This window comes from Henckelia pumila, chromosome 2 (genome assembly GCF_033568475.1).
Source record: "Henckelia pumila isolate YLH828 chromosome 2, ASM3356847v2, whole genome shotgun sequence".
Lineage (NCBI taxonomy): Eukaryota > Viridiplantae > Streptophyta > Magnoliopsida > Lamiales > Gesneriaceae > Henckelia > Henckelia pumila.
In genome coordinates, this window is record NC_133121.1 from 94,259,468 (window position 1) to 94,274,641 (window position 15,174).

General features: G+C 34.8%; 1 protein-coding gene across 5 annotated transcripts; it reads right to left on the reverse strand.

Moving 5' to 3' along the window:
• Window positions 1–1,166: 1,166 nt before the first annotated feature.
• On the reverse strand, window positions 1,167–14,834 carry LOC140885222 (general transcription and DNA repair factor IIH subunit TFB1-1-like). 5 transcript variants are annotated; one of them, XR_012150842.1, is made up of 21 exons: window positions 14,555–14,834; window positions 12,784–12,862; window positions 11,891–11,952; window positions 11,701–11,764; window positions 11,410–11,536; window positions 10,067–10,142; window positions 9,669–9,761; window positions 8,549–8,593; window positions 7,716–7,772; window positions 6,868–7,023; window positions 6,678–6,743; window positions 6,113–6,236; window positions 5,330–5,386; window positions 5,118–5,245; window positions 4,856–5,047; window positions 4,632–4,745; window positions 4,378–4,455; window positions 2,469–2,516; window positions 2,314–2,385; window positions 1,446–1,652; window positions 1,167–1,296 (listed from the first exon to the last, which is right to left on the reverse strand). XR_012150842.1 is itself a non-coding variant. In XM_073292170.1 (20 exons), exons 1-20 carry the CDS (start codon window positions 14,630–14,632, stop codon window positions 2,159–2,161), a joined length of 1,767 nt encoding a protein of 588 aa, XP_073148271.1. In that variant the 5' UTR covers window positions 14,633–14,834; the 3' UTR covers window positions 1,167–2,158. The 5 variants fall into 5 exon arrangements, 4 of the variants coding, with proteins under 4 accessions (XP_073148271.1, XP_073148267.1, XP_073148270.1 ...); XM_073292170.1 differs by having other exon boundaries at window positions 1,167–2,212; window positions 2,314–2,382; XM_073292166.1 differs by having other exon boundaries at window positions 1,167–1,652.
• Window positions 14,835–15,174: the final 340 nt, after the last annotated feature.

Below are 15,174 nucleotides of genomic sequence, written 5' to 3' on the forward strand. Positions count from 1 at the left end.
TTAAGAAAATCCTTGATATTCATTTGTTACTTTTAAAAACGGTGATAGCGGCCGGCCTATTACCTATTTTTTTTGTTCGCTTAACTCCCGTCACAACAAACGATTATTTTTTGAAAAAAGAGTTAAATTTCAAATAAATTCGATATTGATGTGATTTTATATCCATTCTCAAAATCATTTATGTAAATCACGTTTCTTCCCACATAATTAATTACAAATATAAAATTAAACAATTTTAAAAGAACAATTAGTCATATTATAATAATAATAATAATATTTTAAACAATAGTAGTTGGTTATTATTAATACAATCTAATTTGATAACAATGGTTTAAACATGTTTAGTTTTTTTAGAAATAGTAACAATAGTAAGATCATAATTAATGAAATAATGAAGAATTAAATTAGCTTTATTACATTTTGTGGAAATGACTTAATACCCAATTGTTTTTTCATCATTCAAATGAAACAACAATTAAGATAAAACAATTAAGACTATTCACAAAACAAACTTATAAAATAGATAGTTTAGATATGCAATAGAGTTCGTGATCATTAGGCATAAAATCATCTGTTCGGACAAAAACTTTAAGCCAACTCGAACCAATAAGAAGCCAACTCCTCAATATTCTCAGTTAACAGAAAGAGGCCAAAATCAAGAGCCCAAACTACGAACGGAGAGCAACCCATTGAGTTGATAACTCCTCTACGGATTCTGGGTGGATTTTAATTTTTATGTCTCAATAACACCTCGAAGGGAATGTCGCACCCGAAGTTCTCGTCGTATGATTAATACAAAAATCCTTAAATTTACCATTTCTCATTCATTAATCGCTAATTGATGGATGATCCTAAGAAAGTAGCCAGATGTTAAAACATCTAAAAAGCGTGTTACAGTTATAAATAGTTTTTGACCAAAATAAGGTATGTTAACACTGAATAGTTTCAATTGTAAAATTTACATAAAAATTTCTCATTAAGGAATGCCTTTTTGATGTAGTGTATTTATTCGAAACTTTCAAGCACAAAGAAGCGTTCTCCAACTAAAGAAACAATGTTGAAGATTTATTGTGGTTTACATTTTTATTGTGCAACGATTATTTATGTCTTGAACTTTTGATTTAAGAATTGAGTCTATGCCAAATTATTTTTTACGAAATGGATCCTCAATATAAAGCTGAATGCTATTTTCTATTTATTTAATTTAAAAGAGGAAAACTGTAAATCACCCGTGCATTAACAGAAGAATTTATGTTTCTTCCATCATTTGTTCTCCGAGATGTCCTCTTCTTTAATCTGGAGAGAGGAGCACGGTACATTACACACCACTTCAAATTTCCCAAATCAAAGCAGGGAAACTGGAAACATGTCCAACTAAAAATTTGTTGAGTACACTACACGTGGTGTTCGATCTTTTAAAAAAAGTATGCATAACGTTTGCATACCTAAGAATTCGAAAAAGGATGGAGAGACTCTTCCTGGACAGGACCACAGAACAAAATTTTGCAGAATGTACAATGTATGTATGCAATCCCAATGCTGAATTTGGTAGATTAGAACTGCTACTACACAATTCCATTATGTCTTTCTCCGCTCCTAGCAAGTCTCTTCTGAACATCAGCTTCATAATGTGTCAAGGCAGCATCCAGAGCCTGAACCAACAAGTTGCACATATATTGGCGCCAACCGAGAGACGAAAACACACCACATGCAGGCATCAAATGTTTAAAACGATATTTCAGAATTTGCAAGTAAAGCTGAATCATAGAGCCTTGGATGTGCTTTTCATCTTCTCTTGTGTTGGAAGTGATTTTAATGTAAGGGCTAGCACAGAACTCATAGTTGCAAGTTGAATGAAAAATGATGGCATATACTGATTCTTAACGAGAATACTGAGCACCCTTGACATATATATCATCCTCTGAGGAAGAGAAAAGGGATGAAGGTATAAAGGTCATTCCAGAAGTTTGTGAAAAAAAGTTGTAATCCTATCACTATTTCCTTTATATAACCAGTGGTTTTTGAATTTGAATGGGTTTGCTGTGCCAAAAACATTGCAGTGTTTCTTCCCATTTACCAAACTGCTTGATAGCACCCTCAAGTTATAACTTATAAGTTCATCCGATATTTCAAACTTTTCAACCAGTTTCTCAGATCGTCATCTATCCACATTCAACCGCAAAACACAAGAGAATGGAGTTGGAGATTGATTCTGCCAAGACATTTTATTTCAATTCAGAAACTACTCTTGCAGAAGTTGTACTCTATGCACGAAAATCTTAATGCAACCTCATTGGGGAGATAGTACTACACCTGTTGCATTGGCTGAACGAGAAGTGAAACTTGATGCCTGAAATCCGATTGAACAGACACCTTAATTTCCTGCTACCAGATGAAATTTTTAAAAAGTGATATTAGGCAATGTAGATGCATTGAGAAGTCAACAAATCTAAAAGAACTGAAAGTACCTGTAATTTTGGATACACTTGTGACATTGCATCTTTCAATCTAGCTACCTGTTAATGATCAAAGAGTAAAAAGTGAGATTCAATATTGTTTTGATGATGGAATAACGACCATCGTCTTTCACTAAATTTGATCTAACTTAAAAAGGAATGAGATCAGAGAAACAATTGTAAAACTATTGCACACCCTCATTTTCATGAGGTTCAAAGTTACGCCAAGGCTCAACCTGTTATAAATTTCTTTTGGTTTCCCCAGACAGGCGCATACAAAACTAGGGGAAATCCCTCCCTTTTCCCAGCCCAAAATACTACTCCCTCAGCCAAAAGTTCGCAGCACTCTAGCTCATTCGAATCAGGCTGCTGATGAAAACGGGAGAATGTTATGGTAACAAATTTGGATCACGTTATGGGATGATCAATGCATTCTGAATAGGAAGGAAGGCCATTCCCATAAAAAAAAAATTTAAAAAAACAAAACAATTAATTTTTCCTAGCAAGAAATCTGTCGTAATCCCCCATCCATGGCCAGAATGCATGCAATATTAAAAAGGGAAACTAATTAAGATCCTTCTAATTAATTCCTTATTTCTGAATCTTCCCATACGTTAATCTCTCTCTCTCTTTTTTTTTATAACCACCATTCGTTAATCTCTTGGTGCCCATTTCATCCTTGTTTCTATTAGTTTGTCCTTAATTCTCGCTCATTACATCTGCTTAAGGGATATTCCAGGATCTTCCAAATTGTAGCTGCTCTCCTGCTATTCTGAAAAATTATCCACTGAACAATTGTTGTAGGAGTATTTCAAGGATTAAGCGCAAAATGGCGGTAATTCTTAAATTCTTCTCACTTTAACTTTGGACAATCTCGTTCCAATTTGAGGAACCACGGTTCGACATTGCACTCAAAGTGGAAAGAGGCCAGTCCTTCGTTGTATTTCTCTGGTCCGCATTGGTGTTGGACAAAATTTTCACATTGACTAAGATATCTCAGTGAGTCTGATTGGCTATTGTACCGGGGAAAATCTAGATTTAAATTTTTAGGTACTTTGGATAAGCCATCCTCGCTGTCTCACTGTCTTGATATTCCAGAATGCTAGTTGTTGGGCCCTGTTGATTGTTGCTATCTTTGCTCCGATCTTCTTCAGTTCGCACGGTTGACAGACATTTGGATATCTTCTCCAATTGATCAAGAAGAGCTTGCTGCCTTTTTTCACTGGCTGCATTCTCATGTCCACTTGATACAGCTTCACAAAAGCTTCGAATTGTGGCTGTAGTGCTTGGAATCCCCCCATGACGACTGTCTCTGATACCAACTTGTTATAGTCCCAAATTTGGATTACGTTATGGAATAATCAATGCATTTTGGATAGGGTTTCGAGGCTCTTTTTGAGAGTGCCCCCCGATCTCACATTCACATATTTGATTTTGGAATTCTGGATAATTTTATTCCTTACAATATTAGCCATGTATTTTGGATAGGGTTTCGAGGCTCTTTGAGAGTGCCCCCGATCTCACATTCACATATTTGATTTTAGAATTCTGGATAATTTTATTCCTTGTAATATTAGCCATTTAAATATAAGGAAGACAATTCATTTTTCCTAGCAAGAAACCTGCCGTAATTCCCCTATCCACAGCTAGAATGCATGCAATATTAAAAAAAAGAAAGTAAATAAAATCCTTCTAATTAATTCCTTATTAGTTATTTCTGAATCTTCCATATGTTAATCTTTTGTGCACCACATCATTCTTGATTTTAGGAGTTTGTCCTTAATTCTCATCCATTACAGAGATGCTCATCGTAGCTAAGACGACAAATTTTTCGTGTCGGGCCCATATTGCAGTACTTCGTTAGATTAGCTATAAAGAATTCTATAATGGCACAACAAGGATTTCAAACGTGAGAACTGACCTTCATATAAAGGTACTTCGTCGTTATTGGGTACGACGACCAAAAGTGCTTCAATAATTCCTGGATAGACGTCCAGTGCTGAAATAAAAAAAGATTATTTTACTCTGACATTACCAATGATTGATATACACCAATTGCCACAAAAAAAATAAGCTTTTTCATTTAATTGATATAGAAAATTTACTAACGTCATAATTGAAAATTTTTGCATGCAACTGTTTAATATTTAAGCAAAAGTTTGGGTCAGAGTTTACATGTAAAAGCTCCTCTTTAAGAACTTTTGGCAAGCTATCCAAAACACTTTCATGAGGGTTCTTTCCAATATTAAACTTGGTGCTAGAGATGTTCTGGGTCAACACGTTAAGGACCTGTGAACAATAACACAGAGCAGTAAAATATTGTAGCATCAGCCATTGGGAAGGTATACAAGCCTCTCTCTGCATAAACCATGTCAAAAAGTGTTCATGCACAAAAGTACCTTGAAAGGGACTTCCTGACTCATTAATGGTTCTTTCAGACCTCTGTCTCTAACATCAGATATGAGTTCCCTTAAGGAATCATAGGCTTCGCTGGACCTGACACTACGTAAGTCTGTGTATCCACCTGAACCTGCATCCCCCAATGGTTCTAGGGCATTAGCATGTTGAGAATCAAAGTAATCCCGAGGATCCTGCGTAAAGAAATAAAGAAATTAGAAAATAATAAGATTTTAATGCAATTCCCAGAAAACCAAGTCAAACCTTTATGCATAGGGGTGCAACTGAAGGGTCTTGAGGCCCCCGAAGATCCTCAATCTCGGCCATTCGAGAAATCCTGTCTGAGCGTTCTCGATCCAAATTTCTATCAGACGAGTCATTAGCCAATTCAGCTGCAAATATAATTACAAGTCAGCGATCATAACTGTCACATATAAAAATGGAAACTAAGAAACCTGTGAATTGGCAATACCAACCGTGTTTTGCCCTGATGAGGGCTTCAGCAACAGACCTCGCATCTCCTAGACCAACATCTATTATCAGATTGTTCGAAAAAGGGAAAAAAAAAAAAGGTCAGGCTGTCCTGTATTTCAGTGATGGTACAAAGTAGTTAGTATTAGATCTAAACACGTTGAAGTAAATTAATTGGATAATAATCAAACTGCTTTGGCATCTAGTAGTGGAGGCTGCAATCAACGATGAATAAACAGATTAGTAGCAGAATTTGCAACCAAACCAAACCTGAAGTTGTTTATGGATAATAAAACAAAATTTGATTATAATTATATGAATAAGCACCTAATAGCCCAGAAAACGAGAAGTTGCAAAGAAAGCTAACACACGCACATGCTCCCATATACACAAACAAATTCACTCACCAATGTGCACACTACAGAAAAAGATCTAGATTCTCGAAGGATAAGATTGGATAAAATATGCTAGTCTCTCCATCCACAGACAACGTTCCCACCTCCCATAAATTCATCTAGCCTTATTAAATAGAGCATTAGGTTTGTCACCTATAGGATCTACACAAAACATGTCATGCTGTCTCTAGACTATCTACACTGCCATTTGCCGGTCAGCTGAAAATCATAATCCCAGCATCTAACAGGTATCAAAAGCAACAAATATGGCCATACTCTCACAAACCAGAAAATTATTTAAGAACTTCAAGCTACATTGAAAATTTTCACTTCCTAAAAGCAGAAAGCCTTTCTTATTGATAAATAAGCATTAGAAGTCTCTGAAATACCAACCTACAACTCTTCCTTGAAGAACAACAGCTGCATGTTGGTTGAGATTTTGTGAGAAGGATCTTCGATACGGCTCATATTGAGCATCTAAAACATCCTTGGTATCATCATTAAGTAGACCACGATCCTACACTTTATGGAGTATGCTTAACGAGAGTAATGAATTCATTGATCAGACTATAGCATGCCATGAATACCAACATGCAGTTGTACAGAAAAATTGCTTAAGAGAGGATAATAAAATCATAGATCTTAGAACAGCACACGGTCAATACCAAAATGCAGTTGCACACATAAAACACGGAACCAAGATTTAAAGTTCAAATTACAAGAAATGAATGGGAACTAAATATCAAGGAAATGGCTAAGGTCATTAACACAAACAAACTTATCTTAAAAATATTAACCTTTTTTAACTCAAAAAAAATATTAACCTTTTGGGTATCAGATATGCAAAGTGGGTCAAAGTCTCAAAGAAAGCCTCTATTTGAAAAAAATGTCCATGGACAAGTACTAGCGGGACTAGTAACAAGGATAAGAATGCAGATTATCGGTGCCACAAATGTACCGGGAGATGTATGTAGTCATCACCCTTATCAGCTTCTATGTCCACAGTTGGATCGACACGCCTGATCTGGAAATTGAGTAAAAAAAATTTGTCACCAAAATGAGCGAAAGATGATCACAAAAGACACAAGATGCTGCATGAGAATGTATATTCCAGCATGATAAAAAATAAACTAACTCTTTAAAATCACCTTTCTGCGAGCTTCATCAACTAACATCTTGTCTTGCTTCAGAAAAACAGCAAGCTCCTCATCTAAAGCAGCCTCTGCTGCAGCAGCAACCACATTTCTTGTGCTGTGAAAATATTCTGCTCTTGAATATTTGGTCCAGAACTCTTTCTCAGTCATCTGGAATAGAAGAGTAAAATTCATTTTTTAGTGATTTTCATGGTTATGGCAATCCATAACAAACACTTGAACCACACTATATCCTCAAGCTTTTGCAAAAGGAAAAGTATACATTCTTAAATATTACTACACAAACCACTTTGCCTAGGCAGCATTTTGAAGAGGATAGCAGTGTTTTAACCACGAAATATCAGACACATAAATAACTTTCAAAGAAGTGACAATTTTTAGTTTATGTATATAATTCATATAACTTCACAAAATTTCACAAAGTAACATTAACTGATTCTTTGGAACAAAACATTAAATAGCACCATCCAAAAATGAAATTACTTTGAAGCAAATTAACAGATAGGTTATTCAAAAAATTAGACTTCTTTCTACCATCATTAAATCACCTGGTCTCATCTCCGAAGCTCTAAGTTCGACTCATTACAAGTTAATAAGAATATGATTAAATTTCAAGGCATCTGGATCCAGGTAAAAGAACCATGAATGAAACACACAAAGTTCAGAAAACCCACTGAAAATTACAATAGGACATGCGAAGAACATCACATCAACCATAAACTATAAAGTTTACTAGTGTACCAACGAATGAAAGGGAGAAGTTATTGAAGAAGAACCACAAGAAAATATTTGGCAAACAGAAAAATCTCAAAATATGATCAGAAGTTTCAAGGTATTCTAACCTTGTTTGGGACAAAATTCAAATATGCTTGACGAACAGCTGGTTTCTCGGCGAATATCTGAACAATAATTCAGAATCCATATGTTAAAAAAGAGCACAGATGCATATGATAAAGATACTGCAAGCATTCAACAATAATTATAATTTACTTGTGACAAACAGCAAAGCAAAGAAAGAGGCATACAAAAGAAAAATATATTTTCAACTTTTCTCTTCTCCTACAACGCATCTGTGTCAGTGGTTTGTTTCAAACATTCACCCTAAATCCAAAAATTTACATAACTGAAGAAGAGTTGATAACACAAGGTGGTTACTGATTGGTAAGCTTATTCCATGACAAAACACAAAGGGTACACTTATTCTGTAAACCTCATAGATTTTTCAGATTTTATGAATTATAATCCCAAAGAAATATGGTCATTATAAATTAAGGATCTTAGATATATGACTCTTCTAAAAACTGTTGCTTAAATTTGAATACTGAAAGAATTTTCTGAGCCGCATAAACTTAAAAACAAATTTATCATTGATCTTCTTCCTAAAAAATCATAAAGGATATTGTTTTCCCGAATTTATCATTCAATTATGTTCCTGTCCTTAGTATAATGGCATCACACATGGCCATACCAATCGTAGCCCATTTACCATTGTCTTTCCTCCATAATTTCAACAGTAGCAAGTGAGATGAATTAAGATACTTCTATTGTTCCCTATGGTATAGAAATAAGTAACTTATCTTGGATCACACTATCTAGATGAGGCATCTTTTCACTTACTACTGCTGCACAAACCCAAAAAAAAAAAAAAAAACCTGGAAGTTACAAGGAAACATACCTGATGAATGATTTCTGGTGTCAGGTTAAATGTTACTCTATTTGACTGCAAACACAACAATTAAAATTGAGACTGACAGGTCCATGTTGAAATGATGGAAGACTAGTAGACTACATAAACTTATCATGGTTCAAACTTAATGCATGCAATAAACCTAGGTTTAGAAAGACTGTGCAGCCATTAAATTGTGCCTGTTCTAACAAATTTTCAAACTGAACGCATGCAGTAAACCTAGGTTTTTAGAAAGACTGAGCAGCCATTAACTTGTGCCTGTTCTTACAAGTTTTCACACACACACATGCAACTTCATAATGCTGCGTCTATATTTATTTTTGCAGCCAAAAAACAAAACAAATACCATCAAAGGATAATTCAAAACAACTATTCTTATAATAATTCAGATCCACCAAAGCAAATATTAATTGTCTCAATGGGGTAACATCATATATGTAGCAAATAAAGTTTCAACTTCCAATTTCACCACTATCCCCACCATCCATGGCCATCCAGCACCAGCACTTTTCTACTCATGAAAATGATGAACCGCCAAATCTTTCCATATCAATGTTCCATTAAATTGACGTCTAAGGCCCATCACAAAGACCAAAACAATGCCAGAAGAAGAAATGATTGGCCTGAGAATGTAAAATGAATCGCTTATCTCTCTATAGTTTCAACCAAACTCCTAGTTCCTTTTCCATTTTTTAATCTCCACTTTTCTGGGTTTCAGGGTGTAAGATGGTTGTGGCTGGGAGGATATGGTTGTGAATAAAACTAAAACATTAATTAAAAATTAAAAAAAAGCTTCAAGCATGTGAAAGGATCGTCATATCTCAATCCTCTGAATAGAACATTGAAGTGGCTTATGCATATTGTTCTGAAAGGGCCACAATGACAAGTGTGAACCTACCAGCACAAACAATCAGCATACCCACCCCCCTCTCTCTTTCCCACATAAACTTTTCAATCTAATCAAATTAAGGTCTGGACTCAGCAAATCCACTTTTGATCATAAAACAAGTACACAATATGAAACAACACTATTTACGCATAATGAAACAGCCCTATTTACTCTAACATGTACATACGCATAAGAGTGCTGAAGGATCTATGTAGGCACCTGACCGTCAGATAATGGTTTTACAGTCCACATTTCATTTTTTAAGGCAACCCACTGCTTTGGCCGTCTGTTGTCATTCTGCTCCAGCAATTTCTGCTCTCAACAGGTGAACAATAAATATTGATTATTGATGTTCCACCAATAGCTCCTCTAAATCAACTATTAGAACTTCCACCAATCTTATTTCAAGACAATACAAGTGACTATCCGTTAAAAAAAAAAAGAAAAAAAAAACAATTTGGAATGGAAAACCAAAACAAATAAATCCCAACCGCCTTTAGATTTTGAGAACAAACAAGAAAAAAATTAATCCACGGAAAATTTACACTTTCCTTTTCGTCTCTATTTGTTTCTCATAAATAAATATTTAAAAATTACTTAAAATTCCAGTGGCGAACCTTCCTTGTCGCCCAGAATTCAGCCTCTGTCAAGATACCTTCAATAACAAATTGCTTGTGAAGTCTCTGTAATTCGCTGCCACTCAGAACTGTTAGCATTTTAAATTAATGGGTGTGGTTAGAGTATCAAATTTAAACAGCAAAGATCATAAAGAAGGACAGCCATCCCCTTTTGTTTGTATTGTACGGTAAATTGGTTTAGAAGGGCAAGAAAGAATTCGTTGTGATCAAAACTGTAGGATGTCACTAATAACCTGTATTCAATCATAACCACAAACATGACAACCTAAGATTTACTTTAAATATGAAAACATTATACTGAAATGAAGGATGTAAAATGACCTGGCACAAGAAAATTGCAAAAACAAATATATTTGTTCAATTCTGTTTGGACAAGTACTTAAAAAATGTTTTTAGTGTTTTATAAGCGGAAAAAAATACATGCTTGGACAAGAATTTTTAAAAGATATTATGAATTTTTTTAAAAAAAAAATGTTCTCCAAGTATAATTTTAAAAAAATCATTGAAAGGTATCTTTTGATATTTTTATAATAAAGAACACATTTTTAACTGTAAAAAATATTTTTATATAATAGTTGTCCAAATGAATATTTATTCTTAAAACAATTTTTAAAACCTTTAACAATTTTTTTTTTCAAAAAAGCACTTTTATAAAAAAGTTAAATAATTACTTATCCAAATAGAGCTTTATTATTTTCAGTTAATTCATGGGCATCAAAGCTAACATTATGAATCTGATGTAATGAAATGTAAATCAACTAATTATTGGGCGAGGCAAGCATCTATAAGCCCACAACTTCTCATATCTAGGGCAAAAGGCTATTTCCAAAGTGAAAAAAGGTATCTAGATAAGTTTTCATTTAGGCTTTAATCATCCAGCCATATACAACATCACATTTATACAATTCAGACATGACGAAATAAACAAAAAAATCAGTTAGAGAGCAATGCCAGGGGCAACATTGACAAAATAAAACAGACTCTATATACCTGAATGAATGCAGTCAACCATCGCCCTGCACTATTACTATATGACCATTCACTTTAATTCATTACTATTATACCTTCATCAGTTCTGTTGGCGTGAAGAGGAGATAAAGTTATAGTATATTGCCCAGGGGAACCAATTAAAAGTTCAATAAATCATGTCTTAATAGATGTCAAGTCATCCATGGGTGGTGCTTTTGAATAAGTGGATCTAAGTGAAGTCATGCTTGATCTCAAAGATAGATATGTTAAAGAACCAATTAAACCAAAATGTTTGTCTTGTCAGATAATGTCAATGCCAATGATCTTATTAAATTGTCTGAAAATGTGTTCACCTGTTTTCCTGAAGTAGCTTAATTCGACACTCCATTTCTGATGTGCTAAGTTGTTCGGTACCAACTGCTGCCGCAGACTTATCAGAGGTCACTCCTCCAGCTTCACTGTGAAATGCAATGGCAGTGGCTGCACATAAGTAAGCAATTACCAATGTGTCAGGTTCATCAGCCACTTATAAGGGAAAAGAAGAGGCAAGCTTGACAAGCATGAGATATATGAATCCCATACTCCTTGACGGAGTAATTTAGATGTAAGTCCCTTTGACATATTCAACCACGATTGTAACTCACCAACAAAGTCCCGACATACATCACGATCTGGAAAATTATCGAATTCAAGAATATAATTTCCACCCTAAAACAACACAAATGGCATGTCTGTTAATTAGATCAAAACCAAGGTGGACATAACATTTCACTCCGCAAAGGTACTAAGTAAGATTCTCAAATTGAATCAGATCTTCAATTTATAACAACAAACCTGGTCCTGAGTAAGATTCAGTAGGGCTTGCTTAGCAGCACCCTCCTTGGAAAATTTGTGTCCTGCAACTTGCAAATGAAGATAATTAAAGACATCTCAGGGGCATTGTTGCACTTCAATAATGAAAAACGAGACATGGATGCACAATTAAGTTGGAGAGAATGGGTTTTCAATCCATTTGAACCTTTTAGTTTTTTAACATGGTTTAAAGATGATATGTCTATATGTCATACACGAGCTCCTTATGGTGGTTAGTGTTGAGGGATCTGGGATTGTCGTGGGTGACACCGAAGACCACGAAGGATTTGTTCGCAGTAGATTTGGGGTGCTCACTGGGAAAAAGGGGGAAAATTCTTTGGGCGGTCATAATACATTGCGTTTGCTGGATCGTATGGCTGGAAAGAAACATGAGGATCTTTGAAAACGAAGAGGTTTCGATCGGAGAGACTTGGGATAAAATTAAGTTGAGAGTAGCAGCTTGGTTACACATTTTAACAGAATTCCAACCGTTTTCAATTTTAGATTTGTATAGGGATTGGAGTTTGATCTTGAATTAGATTAATGTTTGAACTAGTCTAGAGAATTTTGTGGACCACTGGTCCACCTTTGAATGTAACTCCTATAATGTTTTAATAATATTTGTGTTTCTTATCAAAAAAAAAAAGAATGATACGTCTATAGATTTGAAATATTTTCAATACCGTGGACTTGAACAAATAACTCAAATCTGTGAGAAATCTTTCAATCGAAACGTAAGGATCTTTCATTAGTCGTTCTTCATTATTTTTTCTACTACATGAGGATACCATGCCAATATTGATAAATAAACTCGAAACCATAATTTAGAATAAATTGGGGTCCAAACAGAAAAAAAATTGATATGATATAAGAACCTTTAATCATCCCAAATTCCACACTCAGCCTTGCAGATGATTTTGGATCACTGGGCATGAACACAAACCTTTCCATAGTCTGGAACAAACACAGAAAATAAGAATATTGACACCATAAGACATTATTTGATGCATTATCAGAACTACTCAAAATATGATAGTAGCTATACAAAATCCACAGGGAATAAAAAGTAGTTTGAACAGGTTAGCACCCATTGTGTTGCAACTGCAAACTTAAAAATTGAAGAATTTGGAATTAGATGTCTTTTGATGTCCATTTTGTGTAGTGACAATCCTTTCTCCCTTGAAAATGACCTTGTTTTCAAGGTCAGAAGGAGATGTTACAATTCTTTTGCTATCTAAGCGATGTCAAAGTTTCAGAATATTTCCTGCTTTGTTTAACATGAAACTTATCATCACATGTGCACCCTCTCTCTCTCCTCTCTCTACCGCTCCCTATCTCTCTCTCTCTCTCTCTCTCTCTCTCTCTCTCTCTCTCTCTCTATCCAGCCAACAATTGATCAAACACAACCACGACTGTTTTTGCCTCCGTGTCTTCTATGATTGCACAAATTTGCCATGATGGGGTCTTGACTGTGGCCTTTATGATGTGCTAGAGCTACACTTAACGGGTTCTCCTTGAAATGTAAATTAAAAAAGCACTTGATCAGTTAATGAGCCAGCGTAGTGCAGGCTGGTGATGCTGCAATGCAGAAAACATTTAGTTTCAATTCACGCTCTTTCATTAAAAATTTCCTCTTCCGAATAGGCATGAGCATCCATAGTTTATAGAAAATTTCGAGATAGAATATGGTTTGATCGCCTTAATTTTTCCAAGAGTTTAATTGCAATCTGGGTATCTCTCACCGACAGTAAAATAGATATAACATCAATAACATCCATCAATTTTTCCTCAATTTGAAAATTTCCTATAACAAATCCAATTTGTCGATTTCGCTCAATTCACTAAATTTTTTGCTAAGAAAATTTTCATTTGATGAATTCCTCGGTGAAAGCGCCAATTGTGAACAATTATTATGCTGCGATTGGAAATTTCAAATTTGAAGTCATAAAATTTTGAATTGAAAGTCGCTACAGTTTGAGGAGACAATGCCTCAAGAAGATTTGAAAGAAGTGAAATGACAATGAGGAAAAAGACCCAATTTGGGATAAATGTTCTGCCTATCAACTTCCCTCATTTAGAATAATAGTAATTTATTCACATGATACCAACCAAGTACACTCATTCTAACAAATGCATTTACTCGATCTTCATTGTTGGGTCGTAACCCGTAACAAATGGTGAGAAAGACAGCCTCATGGAATGTGGCGAGAAACTGTCGTTCATGTAACTCATCACTCTACACCCACTACCATGGTTCGCAATCGCGGTCGCGGAGGCTGCTGTTCCAGTTCCATTGATATTTCACGGAACGGTAATGGTTATCGTCGCGGAGTATTTTAATAATAAAAATAGAAATAATTATATAATTTGGAATATTTTTAATTCAAAAATTTTGAAAAAATGACATAAAACGTTCCGCGATGGCCGTGAAATCCGCGAAATCGCCATTCCGTTCCGCGACGTCAGCGAAATCGCCGATATTTTAAAAAATAAAAGCGTTATATTAATCGACCATTTTCACCCGGAACTTTGTCACTACATACAGACCATTGATTTGATAAAACAGCAGAACTCAAAATCGAATACGAGTACTATTGTAACCAGGCATCAGATAAAACATGGGAAGTGAAAGTAAGGGTTCATCACCAATTTGAGAACGCCAGGAACACCGGGGTCCTTGACAGAAGACTTGTACTTGGCACGTTTCATCACCTCCGCGTCCATCACAGGGATGCCTCCAATGCAACGGCGGCGACAAGGATTCAACCGATGAATCTAATGAACAGATAATCTACAACATTTGCCGAGTGCAAAAATGTGCCGCAGAGGATTAGGTTTTCGATCGCGTTAATGAGCAATGGGGGATTCGTGAAGATTGAAGGCAAGGCCAACGTTGCTTAGTCGTGTGGCAGCGACCCATTGTTTATATATACTGGTACGGATGGCAATGGGTCAGGTTTAAGACTCACCTCGCATCAAACCCGCCCATAATGCCATAATATTTTTATGTATATATATTTAAAATATACATTTATTTATATATATAATATAAAATATATATGTAATATTAATAATGTATAATTATATTTTTATACTAAATAATAATAATTTAATCTATAAGTTGAATGTATAATATTATTGGATTGAAATGAATTTATTTTATTGTGATATCTTTAGTATAAAAATATATAATTATAATATTTTTTTGGTTAATAATTATTAATTAATTACAAGTTGATTAATTTGTTAGAATATTTTTATTGTCT

What these genes read in the sequence shown, in the direction of transcription:
- LOC140885222 (XM_073292166.1), bottom strand. Translation starts at nt 14,632, where the DNA reads ATGGACGCGGAGGTGATGAAACGTGCCAAGTACAAGTCTTCTGTCAAG. An exon ending in TTCCTGGCGTTCTCAAATTG is followed by an intron (nt 12,863 to 14,554) that starts GTGATGAACCCT and finishes TGTTTGTTCCAG; the next exon opens with ACTATGGAAAGGTTTGTGTT. An exon ending in TGTATGTCGGGACTTTGTTG is followed by an intron (nt 11,537 to 11,700) that starts GTGAGTTACAAT and finishes ACTTATGTGCAG; the next exon opens with CCACTGCCATTGCATTTCAC.